A 22695-nucleotide genomic window follows, 5' to 3' on the forward strand; every position below is an offset into this window, starting at 1 on the left:
ATATATATATATATATATATATATAATTATATCACAGGAATATTGTTAATTATCTAGTTTTAGAAAATGTCGAATTAAAAAATTCTTAACAGATCTTATGACGAATCTCTTAAAACTTAACTTTTAATTTTTATAATTTATATAATTAAAATATATAACTTATTATAATTGAATTTATATTAAATTATAGCTTGTTATAAATTAAGCTATAATTTAATGTTAATATTACGAATTATAGTGATAATTAACATTGTTAGTTCTATTGTACACTCTATGCACACGGATAATTTAAATTTGTTATTGATAATTCACACAGGAAACGTAGATAATTCACGCGTTCTGCATAGTCTACGCATGTGATGATGGAGTACGTGATAGAACGTAAACGTAACGAGTAACGCCAGAAGGCACAGTAATAAGTTTCTAACTTTTGCACGATTCGCTCTCCATTCGAAAAGTTCGTGTACATGAGCGAAACGATTTCTATATTGCCACGGTAATTCGAATGTACTTCGGAGCGGATACAACGAACGATAAAAATCGTTTAACAAAGCGCGAACAATCTCGTTTTCTGAATGTCGAATTGGGTCCATGTCATCGTTCAAACAGATAAACTTTCTGAAAGCATATTAATATACATGTAAATGATTTCTATATGTATTTAGAAGAAAAAGAAAGAAAAAATATAGTACATAAATATAATATGACGACATACTTGGGTTCCTTACGAATTTCGTCTAGCAATTGTACCGTCAAGGAAACATTGCTGGTCAACATCTCGAAAATTTCATTTTTTCCAGCTTTTATTATCTCATGCGAATACCGGCTACTTGTGCCGAATTTCGATTGCATTCTTTTAGAAACTGATTTGCAGTTTAATATCAATTCCTTAGAAACTATCGGCTGTGAAAAATAAAAGAAATTGCAATTTTTAATCCAATATCGCATTAAATATTATAACTGAATACAGAATGCACTGTATATACTTACAAGAGTAGAGTCCAGATATCTTTCTCCAGGTGGAACGTCAACAATTTCTGGTACATTTAAACGACGCGAGCAATTTATTATTTCACTTTCGAATTCCATGACTAGATTGTAATCAAGTGGTAATGGGTATAATCGAGACAAGAGCGTTCTTATTTCTCTGTCCGACCAAGTCCTAAAATCATACCAATTTGTAAATTTACTCACTAAAATTTGGCAATCATGAGTGCGCGTTATTTCTTACCGTGATTTATCAGTGTCGAACATGTCGAATATCTCCTCAATTGATACTCTTCGTTTCTCGCTAGATAAAAAATAGAAATACGAAAATGCGAATTGCATGTCCTCGGAATTTCTCACTTTGTGACTAGAGGTTTTCCTAAACTCTAACGCAAATTTATCTTGCATGCTATTCACAATCCACTTATCTATCAAGTGTGGCATATGCGCTGGCACTCTCCTTCGTTCGAGACCGTAAGCGGCGTTATATATTTTGTTAACGTACAACAAAGACTCCGCATAAGTGTCCAATCCTCGTGCGTTACGTTTCCATTGATTCGGATATGCGATCTTATCGAACTTAACAGAATTGTTGGAGTGCGCCATATTCATGATATTGCGATAACGTTTTAATCGTTTGATACGATATGTAGTTTTGTTCGAAGCGTTTACATGTAAAAACTTGGGATGTACAGGCTTTAAAAAATCTTTTGTAAATTTATAATCTTCACCGTCAAATTTTTTACTTTGTGCTTGTAATTTTCTAAAATTGCTATTTCTGAGATTGATTAACCTATGGATCGGCTTAGAAGTAGTACTGAGATTATACGAATGTAATGTTTGAACTGTGGTCATCAGTGTATTTTTTTGCGATGGATGAACGACGTTTTTCTTGCGCAAGATACTTAATAGTTTCAGTTCGTCATAATCATTTTCATGATAATCTTGCAGATACTTATATGGATAATCATCTTCTTCTTCCATTACCTCGCTGTCTACAGGAACATCAGTCGTTTGACAGTCTCCACCTAGGCAAAATTGGGATACACAATGTTGTTTTTAGATAATATATAAAAAACATGTACTCTCGTAGGATTACTGCCCCAGTCATTGAACAATTATTAGTAAATAAGCATTTATAAAAAACAAAATTATTTTTTTTTATATAATACTATATAAAGTATAATTAACTAATAATAATACACACATATATATATATATATATATATATATAAACATAAAAAATAATTTATAAAAATAAAAAAATGAAATGTATTAAAATAATAAGACTTAAAAATAATAAATTATAGAAAAATTATAGATTTGATTTGATTCTTTTTTAAATCTGAAAGATTCAGACTTGAATAGTTTAAGCATTTCAAATCATGCATGATTTAATTTTGAATTGCCAATTTTGATTGTTTCATTTATATCTTAAGAGATTCAATTCTATTTCACAAACGTTTGATTCGTAAAATTTCAATAAAATACAAGTTTGCAGATTTTAATAAAACCTTTTACTTAACAATGTAATCGTATTAATTTGTTTTTATAAGTTCAATGACTGATGTAATTGTGTCATCATTATAAAAAGGTAATTTATTCACCATCAAATTCGCACAATGTTGTGTTACAAGCGTGATCGCACGAGCCGTCACCGACCCATGCCCATGGGCAAATCTCAGAACAATCAGGAACCCACCATGCCAAGTATACCTTTTGACCACCTGCCTGAGTTATAAAATCCTCTGGCCACACTTCGGCTCCTAACATCACGTCGTCATTAAAATATAAAAACTTGTCAGAGACTCCAGGTATTCTGGAAGAACAGAGATGTTGGTTTGTGTCTAAATCCGACGACGTTATTGCACATGATAGGAACACTGCAGCAGTCGATGAACAAATAAAAACAGCTTAATATAGTTAGATATTAATATATTCCTTAAACTATGATTTACTGGCAATTGTTCATCGACTGGTAGTAGTAACCCTATATATTTCATATTTTCAAGCACCTATGAATATGACTTTCAATAGCAGGACTAGAAAAAGTTGGTAAATCACTTTTATTCAAAAAAATATCTTCGTGCGTGACAAGAGTCACTCGAGGATTATCCATATCGAGCCAACTTGGTATTTGACCATTGGTAACGATATAAACGTGCCTCACCCAGGGCGCGTACATCTCTAGCGATCGCAACGAGTAACGCAACTCATCTTTATCGTTAAATCTTGAGGCAGCAGCACCGAGGTCCACAACAGGTACATGCCTCTGGAAGCTTTCTAAGAACGCTGGATCGGATCCATTTACCCATGTGTAAACTACATCTATAGGGACATGTTGGCACAATTTCTTTTGGAAGGATTTCCCGAGGATGTTGTCGTTGAAGGAGTGAAAAACCGCCTCGTACTTTTCCTTGCTCCATATCAACCATACCTACGCGACAAGACATCAATTGAAATTCAATGGATCTTTCAACGTGTTCAAAATCATATACATGCGAGACATCTTAATCGAGAAACCAAGTGATTTGGAGTACGCGAGCTGTTACCTGGATGTATTTATGAAATGTGTATAAGAAAAACAAATGTTGTTCTAACCTCTCCAAAGTGAACTATGCCGATGAATATGCAAGTAAACGCTACCAATATCACGAGCAGTGAGTACTTATACGAGAGCAAGTCGTAACACCGTCGCTGTATCAATTTCCATGTGCTCATTATATTGATAAAGACGTTAGATGCAATTAGCATCGCTTATACTCGATCGGGTGAGATCGTGCGACCGAGCGCACCACACACCAACACCATGCGAGCACCATGGGTACTGCCAGTACTGGCAGTACTACCAAGTAGTCAAGTACCATTGGTACCATGATGCCATCATCTGGCAATTCAGTGGCACTGATATTATAAATCTGAATATTAAGCAGTATATAGTTACGTCAGGAAATGTTTCATCTTTCACGTTTGCTATTTCACGGTTAGTATTATTTCGTTCATATAATTGTAAATCATTAGTTTTAATAAAGTTTATGTCGAGAACGAGCGTGGTGTAGCGCATACTGGTCTGTTAATCCTGAAGGTTCGATTCCGGGGCAGAAATTGAAAATTTATATAAGCTCGTTTCTCCTCTTTGAATAAAGAAAAGACAACTCTAATTATGATTGTTGCCTTTTATTAGATCTCTTGTACTAGATTATTAATTTTAATGATTTTAAGGATTTTGGAAAATATGTGTGCATTTCATTATTAAAGTATTCTACATAGATTATTAATTAAACTATTGTTTATTTTTAATAACTTTAAATTCTTTATATAAGTACACGCTTGAATAAATGGAACAGTCAGGAATTAATTACAAATATGTTTTATGTAATTACAAGTCTTGTACAAGTTTGAAACATGATAACAATATAATTATATACACATTAATGTATATAAAAACATAATTATGACGTTGCTTAATATTAAGAACATTTCATTAGTTTGTCCATGCTTATCTATGATGATGTTATTACACTTAAAGAAAATGATTTAGAGTTGAAAGCTCAAGCTTAGAAACACGCATGTATTGGACATGCGTTAAATATTTGTCAAAAATTAACAAAAATTATGAGGTTGTCGCTTTTGTAATACTATATTTTGCGAATGAATAGTTTCTTTATCTAACAATAATTTATCTAGATTAACATAATATGTATTTTTGTTACACAATCAATATCAAAGAAAAATGAAAGAGTATAGCAAATATATACATATAAATTACATATCACGATTGATGCCACTTTTTTTCCAAAAGTCCATACATTAATGTTTCACCTAGAAATCAAACTGCAAATGTATACATGTAAGAAATACAAATATATTCATATTTATTTGTAATATTATAAATATTTGTAAAATATATGTCACTATTTTAAGAGAATTTGCTTAGTTTCTTGTGTATGAATTATTTTGTCAAGATAATTACCTAGCTGATACAAACTCAGAGCGTTCATTTAGATATGTTAAAAGAGTTCCCTAAGTAATATTCCAGTTATATTTAAAATTTTCCAAATAGCATTATGGAACTTTTAATATAACTTTAAAATGAATTTATTTTATTGTATATTTTCAAGCTTCTTTTTAATTAATTACAGAAAAGTCATTCAAATTTTAAATATTAAATTTGAAACAGTACTAAAAAGAAATATATATTCAATGGCATACAACAATTTGTTCATAATATAAATGTAGTTCATTGAAAATAGAATTTTTACAAAATAGAATTCGAAAAGTAATTGAACACACAATGCCAATGATACTGTGTCTTTTATTGCTAATTTTTTAAAATAAAAATCTGCGACGTAATGTACGTGAACGTGTATGCCATATTTATTGCTAATTGACATTTTTCAAGAAAAAATAAATTAAAATTAAAATGAATAAAAAATTTTTTATTTAAAAATAAAATTTCAAAAATTGTTTTAATAAAAGCATGAATAAAATCTCATGAAAATATATAATTTTTAAAGGTAAGAAGAATTCTATGTGATTCCGATTTTCCAGGTAGTAAAAACACCTTGAAATTGTAACAAACTTTTATTAAAATTTGTTACAATTATTTTGTCATAATTACCTATCTATAATTCCTTGTTTCACAAAGAGATAAATGGTAATTTCTTACACGACACAAGTATTCAAAAAATATTTTGCTTTTTTAAATATTATAAACAAATTTATCCGTTCTCGAGAGTGATATAAATATAATTTATTAGTTTAATCGTGATCGTTAGAATATCTCTGGATTAGTAAAAAGAACTTTTGTTTTGATATATTGATAATAATTAGTAAGGCAATAATGTAAATTCTTTACTTTTTAAATGTATCATTTTTAAAAGATATCGTTTTTGATTAAGGTCAGTCTTCGTAAGTACTATTATATTTAAAAATTTCGATTGTTTGTGTTGTACTATGCGCAGTTTAATTTGCATATTCATATGTGACGCGCTCGATATACTTGGTCTGTAAGCGCTTATCAAAAACATGATTTTTATCTTAACATTTAAATATCATAAGGCTCGAAGAGAGTTAGATCGCAATAACCAAGATACAACACATATTGATTATATAGTAAGGTATCTACACCTTCATTTTTATGCTGTATCATCAAAAATATTTTGTATCTAATCGTTCAAAATACATTATTATTCTTTCATGATGCAATGACATGATAACTCTATTGGCAGAAGAGATGTTTTGATGCAGATTTACAGAAAAGCGTTTGCAAGTTCTTGTCTCTAACTCTATCACTTGACGGACTTTACATTGATTAAATGGCTGAAAACATGACACATATTTCATTTGTACGTATCGATTGTACGATTAGGAGGTTAAAACAGCTCTGCGAAGCTAATTCAGCATTGTGGAAAATGTGAAATATGTACGAAAAGACGAATGTTCTACAATATCAATAGCATTCTGCATTCAATATCTAGCAAAATACTGTCTCTCTTTCTCTCTCTCTCTCTCTCTCTCTCTCTCTCTCTCTCTTTCTCTCTCTCTTTCTCTTTCTCTTTCTTTCTCATTAATATTTAATTAGTGTATTAATACTTGATAAGGTTTTTCATGTTTTAATCTTCGAGACAAGGGTGGGTTTTACATCTTCTTTAAATATTTCCTCTTACGAGTACTTTTGCGGCGTTTCACCGATCGCGTAGAATGCGATTTAGATTCCAATGACATCACCGACCGGCGCATTTAATCATTCCTAGTAACGCAAATATACTAAGTATTTTGGTGAATTTATGCATCCAGTACAACCTGTAATATACGATTGGTTTATTTCTTGCGCAGCGTGTTATCAGCTTAAAAGTTGTCTCAGCCAACAGACAAAAAAGATTCTATATTCTTGCATATTTTATGTCTTTATAGTGCTCTTTCTACAAATATTTTGAAATAAATATTCGAATATTATTATTACAGGTATATGAATCCTTCTTGTAATTTAACTTTGAATATTTGTAATTGAATAATATTATGTTTTATGAGATTTTCGATACCAATTTTCTTAAAAAAGGTCTCTATGTATATATATATATATATATATATATATATATATGTAATATCTTCTTAGTAGAAATCTTCTTTGAACTATGTGCTGATTAGGCTGAGGTACGAAATTTTTGAAAAACTCACCTTATTAATCGACTTCGAGCGTTATTTAATGTGTCTAAACTGTCCTTCAAGATATACTTTCGGATTCCTAACATGTACTGATGTAAGTACATATCCCAATCCATATTTTTAATATCCACGTCGAAGTTACTGCAATCTTTCGATGCACTTACAAATTTCACCAGTTTCATCATGTTACCCGCATAAAACTTCCACTCGTTCATCGCGAAAAATTCTCCGGTTTTGGCAGCACGTTCGAATCGTTTGGTGAGCTTCATCATTCTGGGAGGGAAATGACACATTTATTACAATTAAGATTTTCGCGCGATTAACTCGAGAGAAGATACTTACATGGGCTTGCAGCCTTGGACTCTTAATATAAGATCTACGATGAATGCAGGTAGATAGTGCAATGTTGCCACCATGATGGCATGAATAAATTTATTGGTTCTAAATGTGAAACCTGGATACCACATTACGTATTTTGATGGAGTTTCTATAGCGTGTTTTCTTACGAGATACCCAAATTTACCCCATCTATATTTAAAAAATACATTTACACACAATGTTTGTCATTATCTACATAAAATTATTTACACAATTGTCTAGAGAAAGAAAGAATTTTTTCTACTCTAAAAAACTTCTCCTGTAAAGTATACATTTACTTGTTTTACTACGTCAATTATCGGATACTCACGTAATAGGATGCACTGTGCTGCTAGTACAATTGTAAATCTTTACTGTATCAGTACGTTGCACAACATTATGCCAAGATGCGCAGATCAAAGTATTAACAACAAAATCGACAGGTACAACGTCCACTACTAAATTTGCGTTACACACAATACTTCTAACGGTACCTCTACCAATTTCCGTCATTATACCTGTCAAACGATAAAACGTGGCACATGTATACTAATATTAATGTAAAAGAAAGATATTTTAATTTATGACTATCCAATTAGTATAAATAATATTTTTAACAATATTAAAAATAATGGGTAAAGTTTCCTTTTTTCGATTAAAAAACGTTTTTATTTGATATTTGAAAAAGCTTTTGATAAAAATAAATTTTTTATATTAATTAAACATTGATTAATATTTGAAAAAACAATTATAGTTAAAATTAATTTTATTGGTTAGTTTGTGCTTCTATAGTTTCTTGGTTCTCAAAATTAAAAACAGTTTTGATATGTGATTTTCAAGTACAAATAGACTCGTGTTTAATTAATTACGGTTATACCTGTAATACCACAAATGTTGTCTATCCACCCTGGAAATGGTTCTTGATATGCGGCGCAGACTATGCTCGGCCGTACAATCGCGATCGGTAGACCGCTTCCTTTGGCCATCACGATTTGCTCCGCCAAGCCCTTGGTCAATGTGTACGTATTTGGATGTTTGCCGAGCAATCTCTTCTCTATTATTCCTATCGTCTCGTCGTCCAAATTTTCACACATATCGACCACCGTGTACGGCTTCACGTCCGTGCTATAATTAGAAGTATACGATTAGGTACATTTTAGATGGGGATTTGTAATTCGGATTAGAAATCAGGACAAAATGTTATCTTTAATTTTATATACCGTATATTTCAAGATGAGTTTGACAAAGCACATAAAAAAGTACATGAAATATTGTTATGATTATTGTAGATAATTATAATTATTATAGATAGTTTGGCGTAAATTTTGACAGCATTTTAAATACTTTTTGCAACGAAAAAACGGCTGAGATTGCGTAAAATGCAATTTATATCGTGTATAGAATAAAAAATGTACCCCAATTTGAATATCGTGTCGTAGCAAGATTGCGAACAAGAAATAGCCGTTTTACTGAATGTACTTATAACCCAGTCATCAGATTTCTTTTCCGTTTCGCTATCAGATGCTACGTTCTTGAAGAAAAACGCTTTGATCGTATCTGCGACTCATATTTGCATTTTTAACATTTTATCATGCGTAAGTGGATGTTTATCGACACGATGCTCTTTTATGAACATGTGTTTACATATTTATTTAATCAAGTTAACAAATTTTTAATCTTAGTATATTAACAATATTATGGAATGCAATATATTTGCGACTAAATAATTTCATCTCGAAGATTCATAAGATAAAAACGTCCGTATGAATGTATGTGCAATTGGGGCGGAACTTACATGTATATCGATTCCTCAATTTCCCGTCGATCGGCATTACTGTAGGCCGTGCTGACGTGAATGACGCTAATAAGGTTTGTCATACGTCTGCACAAATCCAACATACGATCGGTACCCATCGTGTTGAGATTAACGGCGATTTTCAGCGGCTCGTCGAAACGCACGGTGGCCGCGCTGTGAAACACGATGTTGACTCTCTGTATCAGCATGTCCCTGTCTTCGGGCTGGAGCCCTAGTTCCGGTAGACCTACATCGCCTTTCACGGGAAAGATCTTGCTCAAAGTACCCGGAAACTCCGACCGTATCCTATCGAAAACCTGTCACAGAGGAAGATACATCATTTCCGTTTCGTTTTGTAAATGTATACGGAAAAATACCAAAGGATACAAAAGAAATTTATATAAAATATATATATAAATTAAAAAATATTTTTTTAATATTATCCGATAATTGGGTGATAATTATATACAACAAATAATGACTCAGTTTTAATATAATTTGAGACAAAATTATGAAAACGACGACAATAGCGACCTTTCGTCATACATTTCGATGACAACTTGACACTTAAGACATAAGCGCGCCTTAAAATATTTAAGGTCTTCTACGCGAGGTTGTGCAGAATCGATATTACATTAATTTAACAAGTGCGTACACTATTACGTCCATAAGAAATCTAGCGCGATGAAATTAAATTTACAGAGGACGGGGGCACACACCAAAGGTTTCTTCCATAAGTTATTCCGTAAGTTGTGCAAAATACAAAATGTTACCTAAAACGAATGTTTCTGAAATGAATATTTTTAAATTTTCCACAGACTAAAAGTTTTCCAATAAGTTTTAATAAATAAATAAAAATGGAATATTTTATAACGCGAAGTAAACATATGTACAATTTTTTTAAACAAGTTTATTTCTCGAATAGTTTTCAACGTGTAAATATGCATGTCATAGCGAGTAATAGAAAAGTGTTTTATTTTAATAGCCTTAAAAATTTGCAATGCGTCCATCACGCAATATAAATTTAAATTAGTTCAATTAATTCAATCTAAAGCATAATAGTTCAATTTGTTCGACTTCCGGCGATGACAAAAACGAAAAATATTTTCCTATTCGGATAACGATCAAAATTTGCTTATGAATAGTGTTAAATACGATATACAATGTGCATATTATATTATATATTATATATACGTACGGGATTGTTCAATAGTTCCTTAAAACGTTGCTCGACGGATTGGTTCTTTTTTGGACGGATCAAAACGAAAATTGTAGCTACGGGACACGAGCGCAGTAGTTTTTCCAGAAGAGCTTTCCCCAAAAAGCCGGTAGCGCCTGTTAAAAGGATCACCGTTTCAGCGAAGAATGCGTCGATCGAACTTCCCCTTGAGTGAGTCTCATCGCGTTCTGAATTGGTTTGTGCGTTCGTCGTACCCATTTTGATGTATGTATCAACCTCCTCACAACTGAAATTTATATTATAAATTCATATGAATTGATATTAATAAATTAGCGATGTGCTTTATCACTGTAACGTCTTTTAGAAGCATAAAAATGAATCATCTCTAACTAACCTAATTGTTTAGATTAGATAAAAAGTTTGCGATAGAGAAGATTGTAATGCAACTTTTATTTTAATTGAAAAACAATATTTTATTTAGAAATTAATTTTTTTTCAAATTTGAATGTTGCTCACAAATAGAAAATGCTTGTATAATTTAAAAATTTATAGTTATTACTGTTGTAAATGCAGTTATATGTAGGTATATATTATTAAATATTTTTAAAAGGTATATATTATTATATTTTCTTGTTCAGCTATTTTTTTAATCTGTGTCTTAGTATATTATTTTTAATTAAATTTTACATAAAGCTGAAAAAGACTTTTTCAGTAAATAATAAAATAATAAAATGTATAAAGAAAATTTTAAATCAACCGAAACGTTGATAAAGAAGATTATTATACTTGCAAATAACTATTGCAAACCACGAAAAGCGGAAATTTTGAATTTTGCGTTGGATGATATATTTTAAATACTTTTTAACAAATTAGAAAAAGTATGTTAACGCAAAAAATATAAATGAGGAAATGAAGACGAGCAGCTTTCTTGAACAGAACTAAGCAACTACGTAACTCGTTGGGTTATTTTAAATAAATTATTTTAAATAAATTAGTTATTTAAATTAGAAATAAAATAGAAATAAATGACTAAAGTAACGTAACTAATTAAAAGTTGTTGACTCAGACATTTTTCATATTATCATTTACTTTATTGTGCATCTACATGGAAGAAACATAAAGTTGTATTAGTAATATTATAACTAATAACAATCTATAATTGAAAGTAATTTTTAATTTAATAACAATATTAATGGAACAAATAATTTTTTCCAATCAAGGGTAAATAAAGCAATTAGAGTTATTTAAAATCAGGAAGAGAGTAGTTGAACTGGAATATACACGAGACTTTCGTGAACGCGTATAATCATTAATTATACGCATTTCCAACGCCAGACGCGATATTTAAAAAAATGAGTAAAATTATAAATTATGTGACACTTCTTGTGCACGTGCAAGTATTATTCATACATTAATTATGGTGCTTGTATCCTTGACCCGAGATATCGTAACTTCTACTGCATATCTCGAATCGATATAGCCGTGGTGACGGTCATCAACCGACGTCGGAAAAAGCTTCTTGTTAATATTTCATGAACGAATATAGCTCCGTGTCTATAGTTGCGTGAAACGTTATGTATGTCGCTCGCAAGCCTACTTTGCTCAATATGACGTCACTTTACAAACCCTAGCTATCAGGAATGAGAATGATGTTATTTTTAAAAGAATTGTATGATTATCATAAAAATTACATATTTCTTTCTTTTTTTTCCTATATGAAATTTATTAAAAATAAATTCTTCAAAAGCAGTAATAAAATTCACATAATTTTTTTCACAAATTGCACAGTTTAAATAATTATGAGTATACTGTTAAGTATATAATAACGAGTATGCTATTGAGTATACAGCCAAATGAAAGATTAAATTACAAAAGAAATACTCAAGTGTAGATACGTTCGCGTTATAATGTGCTCAAGTTTAAAAAGAATGAGGAAATACGTGTAATCTACTAAAATAAATTAAAATATACCTTGAAAAAGTTTCAAAATATCGATTATTATACTGACATTAATGTCTCTACATGACGGTAGGCTATTGACAAATAATTTTACAAATTACTGGAATTTATCATCTAATAACTAAGATAATGCGAGTATGTAAGACCACAATACTTATATGGCCCCATACTACCTTCTCGTCTACTAATAGGGAAATTTTTAAATAAAATATACGTATTCTCGCATCGATCGAACATCGACTTTTGAAACACCGTATGTTTGTGGCACGATTAACCACGATATGTTGTATCAAGGCCGAGTTTACGATGGATGTTTATCGCTTTGGTCGTTACACTGCTCGATGCGAAAAGCTAATTCGCGAGACTCTGTAAGGTCTTGAGATATAATTACAAACAGTGTCTCGCGATACAATTACAAACAGTGTCTCAAGATACAATTATAATCTCGTGGATTCTTATCACCAGCTAACCGAGACAGATCACTGACCTAACACACGCCGGATAGGGCACGAAACGAAGTGGGAATTAAGAAATATAGTGACTTACGCACACACATACATACACATATTATGAAGTTACAATGTATCTTGATGAAAGACGAAAAGGCGTAAAACATTTATTATATACACATATATAATATATAATACAAACGTAATATAAAGATGACATAGTTAAACAGATATTGTGTGTGTGTGTAACTATAATTAAATAAGTATAAAAATACTATTACAAATATGGAATATAAATGTGAAATTTAAGACTCCTGAGTTTTTTTAATAGTATTATTGACTAAAAATAAGAAATGTAAATGCTTCCAGTAAACAAAATTCTTTTGTATTGCTTACATTACTCATGACAATATTAATTAATTAATTGAATTAATTATGTTTGTAAATTAAGCGCAATAAATAGCGTCGGCTTCATCATACATATGTACACTGCCGTGCATTAATTCTCTAGGTAATAGTAGCAATTTGACGATTAGCCAGCATTTAAAATCAATTTTTATTTCAAGATTTTAAGAATGTATAACATTTCAAAATATACAAAAAGTTTTTAAATTTTTAAGTTTTAAAAGAGTTTATAAAATTCTATAAAATTCAGTGTTCGATCCCGATCAAGTTTGACGGGCACTTTAATATTCCCTTAAAGGGTGCCTATTTCAAAATGGCAAAACGAGATGGTAGAGTCAAAGGAAATTAGAATATATGCCTCTCGAAGCTTTGAAAATTCATTGAAGATTATTAGGAAAGAATAATACAACAAGAGGAAGAAGATGTCATTGGAAAATAACGTTGCGGTCTCGATTAAAAGACCCGAAAAATCATCCGAGTTATTAGGAGTACATAATAAACAAGAAAGTTACCGGATTTCTAGTAACTTCTTTGCCTAACATACTTTGTCAATACTTCAAATGAAATTTTCATGATTTTCGAGCGACACGAGGACTTAATTCTCACCTACTTTATTGACTCCGTCTTTGTTTAAAAACATTTATCATTTTTTATATCTTTTTTAAAGATCTTGAGTTTAAAAAAGGTTCATTCACAATCAACTATGAGTTTCGACTTGTAACTTAGCGAATTATTGTATGAAAGTATACATGTATATGCCAGCCGACAAGTTGAGAGTACTTCAGGTTATCATATCTCAATAATGCTCTTGAACTGATTCAACTCTTAATAGGTTCAATCGATAGCCGGGGTTTCGATTACATAACGTAAGTGCATAGGCGTACGTAAGAGGTGAGAGGGACGTTTGCCTTTTATTTTTAGCAGGAATAAAAATTTTAAAAAACAAACTTAAAGAATTCGAACTAGCAAAGATGTTAAAAGTGAAAATCTGGTTGCTATTAATGATATCAAAAGATTGTCTCAATTTTCTGGTATTTGATTATGCTAAATGTATACAAAGAAAAAATGTGCTTGCGATAAAAAAGAAGAAAAATTAAAAGTCTGCTAACAAAAAATTGTCAAAAATTTGCTTTCATATAAGATTTAAATAAGTTTTGTGTAAAGATAAATTTTGATCCCTTCCCTCCTGATTAAAATCTTGGATATGTTCATGCGTAAATGTTTTTTCGTTTAGTATACAAACGATGATATATTGTAATGCAAAGTCCGGAATTAGCAAATTTTTATTTGAGAAATCTCGACATCGAGGTCAGGCTCATAAAGAATATAATGGCAATTTTTTTAATGTAACTTTAAATTATATTACCGAGATGATATATCGGCTTGGTAAGTGTCAATAATTACAAGCCGATGGCATGCACTTGTTAAAACTTCGTGTAATTTACGTGCATCGCACATACACGTGTGCTTGAAAAATAATGTAACTTGAAAACTGAAGAATGATAATATACTTGTGTTTTTCAAAGCCTGAATTATCTTTAATGACCTTGTGTCGTACATTATCAAATTCACCGTCTAGACGATGGTTGTTAATACGTAAATAAAAATACATCCTATTCTTATATCATTTATTTCCTCTCATGTCCGGGATATGTTTAAAAAGTTATATCGCTAATATAGTTATTAAAACAAAACGACCGTTTTAAAAGAAACAGCTTGAATTTTAGAAATTAAATATTTAAATAATTTATAATTTATACATTATATTTATAATTTAATTTAATTCGTTTTAATTATTGACGATTAAGACCGAAAATATTCTCGGATTAAATATGAAAGATTTGACATAATGTGTAACGTTATCTTCGCGTATGTGATTACTCTGATAATAATATAAATTTCTAATGGTATTTTTGCTGTTTATGACATATGGATAAAATTCTTGAATCATATTGAACTCTACAGATTTTCTTTTTATCTCTAACAAATGATAGAAGAATATAACGGAGCAGTTAGTTGTCGTTTGTGGATATATAATATAATTGCTTCGTTATAACAGAGAGAGAGAGAGAGAGAGAGAGAGAGAGATTAGGCTGAAAACTTTTAAACTTTGATATGTTTTACAGGTTTTATTAAAACGTATTATTATAGCTTTCAATTGTGCTTTTAATTGTCAAAGTTAAATTTAACTAATTTAATAATTATAAAGTATTCCAAACCTATGAGCAACAGATAATACATTGACTTATAAAAATTAATAAGAGTAACTGTAAAAAAATTAAAATAAATGAAATAGAAAGACTAGTGAAATTGATGGAAAAGCGGGTCAAGCTTTATTAACAAATGTCCCTTATGTTCAAAATTACTGAGTAGAATTTTGTGAATTATCGTTATCACTTCATCGATTAGTTGATTGAAGTGGAGATAAAAACGCTGATATTATCAATTGTTTTTACAGTCAACAAAGGAGAAGAATAATTTTATAGAATAAAAATAATTTTAAAGTATGAAGAGAAAATTTTATTTCGTTAATTAAAGTATTTAGATACATTATTTAAAATGGAGTTATTAACTAGTTAAGTATTAATGAGAAAAAATTTTAAAATAATGTTTTTAAAAAACGGTGTAAAAAGTTATAGGTAATGTTTTAAAAAGGCTGAAGTGTTAAACATTTAGCTAGATAAAAATAGATCTAAAAATAGTTATGTTCGGCCATCTAAATACATACACTGGATACTCAAATTGACCGCTAAAACTTTTTTTACAGCATTATTATTATACTAAGAAGCGTCCATATAATTTGTCTATATTTTTGTTCTTTCCGTGTAGTAGATCGGTAACTTTTAGATTGTCGATTTTGTAGAGTACGAACACACACTTCTTACAAATCCGACCGTTTGAGGGCACGGATATACGCCTTTTATTTGAAGGGTCAACGCAAGCGGTCTCGCCGTGAAATCGCACGTGATGTACAACTTGGAGAGCGATCGATCGACCTATACGCTCCAAACATCGATCGGCCAACCATGCCAGAAGTTACACTTTTCGCCTATACGTATGTGCGTAAATGCTAGTGTAAATCTTGCCTATGGAGATTAGAACTAATGCGACGGAATTCAAGAACGACGTAGAAATTGCTTCGCTTGAACGACGTAAATAAAAGACTGCGGATGTATCGTTTTTTTTCTTTGTCTCTCTCTCTCTCTCTCTCTCTCTCTCTCTCTCTCTCTCTCTCTCTTTCTCTCTCCCTTTTTTCCTCTATTTGACAAAAATCAGGAATAATTTCTCTTACACTCGCGAAGTGTAATATAATTTCTCATGCGTTCCGCGAAACTAATTCCGCAGAGTGGTGGCTTCTTTTTTTATCGCATAATCGCGAAAGCGTGTCCATATGCAATTACACTTTACAACGTCAGTAATAAAGTAAACAATAATTTCAATTCGGTTCGTCGATTCAGCGCGCCGAGGCCACGTGTCTACTGTCAATCTTTTATTCCGTTCTTATCTTATCGCGGTCTCATGAGCATCCATAAAATGCAACGGGATTCTCGAATCATTTGACACAGCGCAAGAAAGCTGAAATTCGCGATGGAATATTTTTGCTCCCGTGAGCAATCGCGCCGTTTCTTTGATCGAGAACGTCGATAAAGCGCGCTGGTCGTGGGAAATAGAAATTGGAGCACAATCAGAGCGCAACACAGAAACTTCAAACAAAAATGATAAGAGGACATGGATTGCTATTCCGTACACGGTTACCGATAGTTGTCGATTCGATAAGTGTTGTTGCGCACGTATTTTGATATATGAAAATATATGCGCAACGACAGTTATCAAACTGACAACTATCGATAACTGTGTACGGAGTAATGGCCATGGATTCGTGACGGTAGTTTAAAAGAGCTGTGTAAGTTTTTTTACGGGTACTTTTGTGGTCACGAATATTGCTGTTCCGCACGGAAAGAACGATTTTCCTGAAGTACATAAAAATTAGGCCAGATACAAATCTGAGAACAATTTTATTTTCGACCATTAAAATGATCATGTAAGACGTTCAAGCGTGATGATAAAGCTGCAAAGAGTTTTGAAATTCCAACAACTAGTTCGATAGCATCTATGCTACACTTATTTAATAAGTCGAACATTAAATCAAGTATGAATGATAACAAGAAATAACAGGTAATGCCATTTTTCGGAGTGGATCTTAGCGCTTGATAATAGTTGAACGGTTGAATAGTTGAATCTATATATCAGATTAAATTTTTTCCCCATATTCAGATCTAACTAAATGTTTAAACATTTTGGAAAAATCTTCTTTGCATAATCGACAATTTAAATTATCAATTTACCATAAGGAAAAAAAAATTTTATTTAAAGTTTCTTAAAATAATATTACGCGGTTAATGGTAGAAAAAGTTTTCTGCAAAAAAGTTTAGACATTCTAGTAACCAGTTTGCGGGTCCAACGTCAAATTATTTGGTCTAACCTAACTACTTTTTTTAGATCTGCATCTCCAGCAAAATCTTTAGATACGTCAAAACCGTTCCCTCCGTGACAGATAGCGGACTGCACCGACAGTAGAAACTGTTGCGTAAAATTGGAGCACGCGCATTTCGGCTGCAAGTGCACCGACTTCACGCGGCGAGTGCATACCGACTCGTTTCGCGTTTATGTATGTTAACGGCTAACGGTTTCTGAAAACGGGTTAGTCCGCGCGACGCCCCGTGGTTTCTCGTCGTTCCCTCATGTTCTGTCTCTCTTCCGCTTTCCGTCCAGCCTCGTGGTTTCGGGGTCGCGAAGGCGAGCGAATGAGCGCGCATCTCGACGCGTATGAGCCTCGACACTGTGCACTGGCAGAAAAAAAAAACGGGCGACGCTGTCGGGACGCCTAATTTCCTTCGTGACGAGAATCGTATACGTTGTCATGTCCGAAAGGATGACTGGACTTACCGGGGGTGCCGAAGAGGGAGGTTCGTATCCTCTGCCGGATCCTCCGTCGCGGTCGCGTCGCGCCACGCTCGTCGGGCTCTCGATCGACCACCTCGCCTCCCTCGCGCGCCGAAAGCGAACCGTCCTGGGGAAAGGGGCGAGACGCACTGGTGTGGCCTGGGGAGGAGGCCCTCGTCGGCATCGACGTCGTCGTCGTTGTCGTCGCCGCCGTTGCAGCTGTCCGCGTCACACTCCGTGTGTCGCGGCACTCACGCGACTACCGTGCACATCGTGCGCGCGCTACCGCCGCACGTCTCTCGTCGGCCGGAAAAACACGTGCGTGGGGGAATAATACCCGTGACGGCGTGGCACACATGCGTGAGGGGGTTGTACGCCGATGGGGGTTGAAAGCCGACCGAGGCCGAAAAATCGATCGGTACGCGTTTCAGGGTGCTTCATCGTCGTCCGCACAGATCACGTTGCTCGCGGCGATCGAGCGGTTTCGCTCCGCGGGGATGGCTAACCTGATCAGAGGGATGTTCGATTTTGACAACGAGTTGATTTTCTTTGAAATCTCAATGTAATATTTTTAATAACGTTGAATCGATTTTTCACACAATTCTTTTTAACACAATTTTTTTTACCGATTCAAAATTGATTCAGAAATCAATTTTGTATAAAATAGATTTTTGAATTGAATATAAAAAGCAAGTCTCTAACAGATGTTAAATCAAGTTTCTATCGATAATGCTTTATTTTTAAATATTAGTAATTTTTCTCTGTAAAGCGCATATAAATAATTAAAGAATTATAAGAGATGAGAATAATAACGTGATATATGTTTGTAGAGCTTAACGATAAAGATTTATATTATTAAATGTTTGACAGCTTCATGTGCTGATTTTATTACTTTCCCGACAAATAAAAACATTTTTAAAAAATCAGATTCAAAAGATTCAACAGATTTAAAGTGACAAAAAGATAATGATTTTTACTTGCTCCGGGAACCAAAATCAGTTTATTTTATCCATTCTTTTCATTTTTAAATCTGTAGCTGAATTTTAAAATGTATTAGCAATACCATTCTTTTCGTGTAATAGTTCTAGAAATACTTGTGAAAAAGATGTAAGTGACGTTCTGAATCTATTATCTAAATTGGAAATTAGAGGAATAAATAAAAGAAATGAGAGCAAACAAAGCATAACGAAGAAACCTGGAGCTCTCTTTCCATTTATACATTTTTTTTAAAGAAAAAGTTAACGAATATCCGCCGGAGTCTAACAGCCGGAGAGAAAAGTATTTGCGACTATAATTGAATGTTGAAAAATAATTACGATCTCACGAGTCCCGAATACTTTTCTCTCCCGGTGAACGCAACGTCAATTGCACAGGCATTGCAAGTGGAGGAAACGAAATCGTTCGGACCACTGCTGCTCACCAGTAATGTAATTACTGTTTACCGCTGAATCGGATATAAAACGTCCAGGTATGCTGGAACCAATCAGAATTTCGAACGAGTAAAAGTCTCTAACGTATGTCGTTGACAACGAAGAGGGACACCATCGGGGGGGGATGAAAAATACCCCCGGATCGCGAACGAACGATGAAGGCGACCGCGCGGACGCCGAGGTCGCTTCAAGGAAGCGCAATTCGCTTAACACGTTAAACACGGCGTCGTCGTCACGGCGGTGTATTTAACGCAAGCGGTAATTAAATCTGCCGGAGCCAGCTGTTGCCGTAAATTCGATTCGCAATGCGAGCCCTCCGCGCTGTGTACGCGCGCGGAAGTTATTTTCCGACAACATCCGCCGCTCGCGCTCGCCTCCGTCATGGGAAAACGATTTTATCCGTCCGGTCGACGGTGTTTTGTAATCTACATTCGCGCGACGACGACGACGATCCGTCATCGACGCGCGCGGAATCGAATGACCGCGATGTGCTGAAAATGAATCTCTCGGCGAGGTTGCCCGGGCGTACTCTTCCCTCCTCGCGGGCGCAGGGGGAAGAGCGAGAAGGTGGAAAATACCTGTCGGGTGCGCCTGCATTCTCGCGGCTCGCGGTCGCGAGAAATGCATTTCTCGCGACAGCGAGAATGCACAAGAGGGAGATGAGGGAGCGGGAGACGGAGACGGCGAAAGGGACACACACACTTTCCTCTGTATCTCACTGCATCGCGAATGAAAGTATTATGCAACCGCCGCTGCCGTCGTCGCCGTCGCCGGTGCAAACACGGAAGAACTTTCCTCGGTCGCGTTTACGCAATATGCAATGCACTTTAATTCGACTTACCTGCTGCGCGGACCCCGCCTGTATATGTATTTATGTACAAAGATACGTAGAGAACCGCCTGTGTCGTAAAACCGCGTATATCTCGACCCGCGTGCGTCGCCACCACTGCAACTTCCGCAACTGAGCCATGGGCCCCGCATGTGCCCACCTTATAATATTCTTTTGCACCGTTGAGAACCCATCCCTACTACCACCGGTAATATTAATTCTCGAATCTGTCAGGTCAGCGGCGCGAAATCACGGTTGCATCACCGGGCCGAGACGAAAAATGCATTTTATCCTAATATATGTGCGCGAAAGAAATAACAATTTTGCATATCGGTTACGATTAAAAATTATCCTTTTTTTTAATTCTATCAAATCTGTCACGGCAGCCGCGCAAAACAACAACCGCATAATCTGCGAGTTGTAAAAAAATACTTTCGCTAATATATGTAAAAATTGTATGTGTGCATAATACAACTAAACATTTTCTGTTAATATTGTTCATCAAATTTGTTTATGCGCCCAAATTTATTTTATATATTTTTTAATATAAAATAATAAATATTATTTTATGAATACAGTTATTAAATTATTAATTTAAGATTATTTTAAATTATTATTAGCTAATGTAGCACGCAAGACACTATGCTTTCCTATTATTTTACCCTATGATGTAAGACAATTGTATTTAGTATAGCATATTAAAGAATTCGAAGACTTATAAGTCTTATTTTTAAGTGAAAAAGGTATTTTGTAATAAGATCAAGAAAAGGAGAAAAAGTGTGTTAAAAGCGACATGCGCGCTTGAAAACGTACACAATATATTTCTGAGGTTGGAAAAGTTTCTTTATAAAAAATTAACTCGTTATTGTTATCGTTCTTCTCCTTGAAAAATAACTTATTACAAATTTAAATAATTTAAAGAATTTTTTCAGAGGTTTCTCAAAAATATTTTAAATTATTCTTCACAATAACCAGCGTAGCTTTAAAAAACATTTTTTCAGGCGATGTTTACAAACATTAATTCTCCGACCGATAAATGTTTTAAACATATCACCGAAGTAAAAGGCCCTATATAGTCTGCATTGGATCTTAGCGATGAGTATAATTTTTTTATTAATTTAATATTCTTAGTTCATATAAGTTGCGCTCCAACAGGTTTTGTTAATTTTGAAACACAGTTACTAGGCTAAATATTGATGCAAACAAATATAAAGAGCTCGTTAATGCTAAGCAAAAATAATACGATAAACAGGTTAATATATCGAGCCAAGACAAATTTTTCTAATACATTATAATTTATTAAATAAACATTATATAATTATAAATGCAACTAATAACACTGTGCTGAAAAATGTTCAATTTCGAAACGTTTCGACTATATTTAGTCCTCTTCAGTCATAATCATAGAGATATAAGAATAGAGCGCGTGAGTTATATACTAGCATATAAGTGGCTGCGATAAAGAAATAGAAAGAGAAAGCTAGAATAAAGGCCCTCTCTGTCTTTGTCTAACTTCAAAACAGTACACTAGCACATGCAGATTAAACAAGGATGGAGGGACCTTTATATTCTGCTCTCTTTTTATTCCTCTATCGCTTTTTCGGCTTCCTTACGTACTTTATTCTTATATCTCTATGGTCATAACAAATTATCAATATGTATGAACTTAAACATAAATGAAATAATGGACATGAAAATATAATTAAACAGTTGAAAAAGATGACCATAAAACAGCGCATTTTGTATTAAATGTGTCATAATAAGTAAAAACGTGAACTAATAAATAATACAATTAAACAAATAATAAAATGAAAAATAATGAAATTTTTTCGTGAGTTGGTTTTCATATTAAATTAAATCTATAAGATTAAAAACGAAATAAGATGGAAAACGTGTAATCTTTTTTACTTATTACAATACAAATTTAATACAAAATGCACTGTTTTATGGTCATCTTTTTCAACTGTTTAATTATGTTTTCGTGTCCATTATTTTATTTACGTTTAAGTTCATACATATTGATAATTTCTTATGACTGAAGAGAACTAAGTATAGTCGAAACATTTCAAAATTGAACATTTTCAACACAGTGTTATTAGTCGCGTTTATAATTACATAATATTTATTTAATAAATTATAATGTATTAAGAAAATTTGTCTTGGCTCGATATATTGACCTGTTTATCGTATTA

The 22695-nt window shown here is 33.0% G+C and overlaps 2 protein-coding genes across 2 annotated transcripts; both read right to left on the reverse strand.

The window, feature by feature from the left end:
- Positions 1-2: 2 nt before the first annotated feature.
- Positions 3-3741, reverse strand: LOC105831784 (N-acetylglucosamine-1-phosphotransferase subunits alpha/beta). The gene is made up of 7 exons (XM_012672182.3): positions 3589-3741; positions 3003-3424; positions 2595-2806; positions 1232-2015; positions 991-1162; positions 716-903; positions 3-618 (listed from the first exon to the last, which is right to left on the reverse strand). The coding sequence occupies exons 1-7, from the start codon at positions 3739-3741 to the stop codon at positions 309-311; spliced, it is 2241 nt and encodes a 746-aa protein (XP_012527636.1). The 3' UTR covers positions 3-308.
- Positions 3742-4341: 600 nt separating this feature from the next.
- Positions 4342-18537, reverse strand: LOC105831759 (putative fatty acyl-CoA reductase CG5065). The gene is made up of 8 exons (XM_012672146.3): positions 18248-18537; positions 10506-10773; positions 9308-9624; positions 8390-8637; positions 7844-8030; positions 7498-7683; positions 7168-7428; positions 4342-6792 (listed from the first exon to the last, which is right to left on the reverse strand). Exons 2-8 carry the CDS (start codon positions 10743-10745, stop codon positions 6714-6716), a joined length of 1518 nt encoding a protein of 505 aa, XP_012527600.1. The 5' UTR covers positions 10746-10773; positions 18248-18537; the 3' UTR covers positions 4342-6713.
- Between the last annotated feature and the right edge of the window lie 4158 nt (positions 18538-22695).

Source organism: Monomorium pharaonis, chromosome 9 (genome assembly GCF_013373865.1).
Source record: "Monomorium pharaonis isolate MP-MQ-018 chromosome 9, ASM1337386v2, whole genome shotgun sequence".
Classification (NCBI taxonomy): Eukaryota; Metazoa; Arthropoda; class Insecta; order Hymenoptera; family Formicidae; genus Monomorium; species Monomorium pharaonis.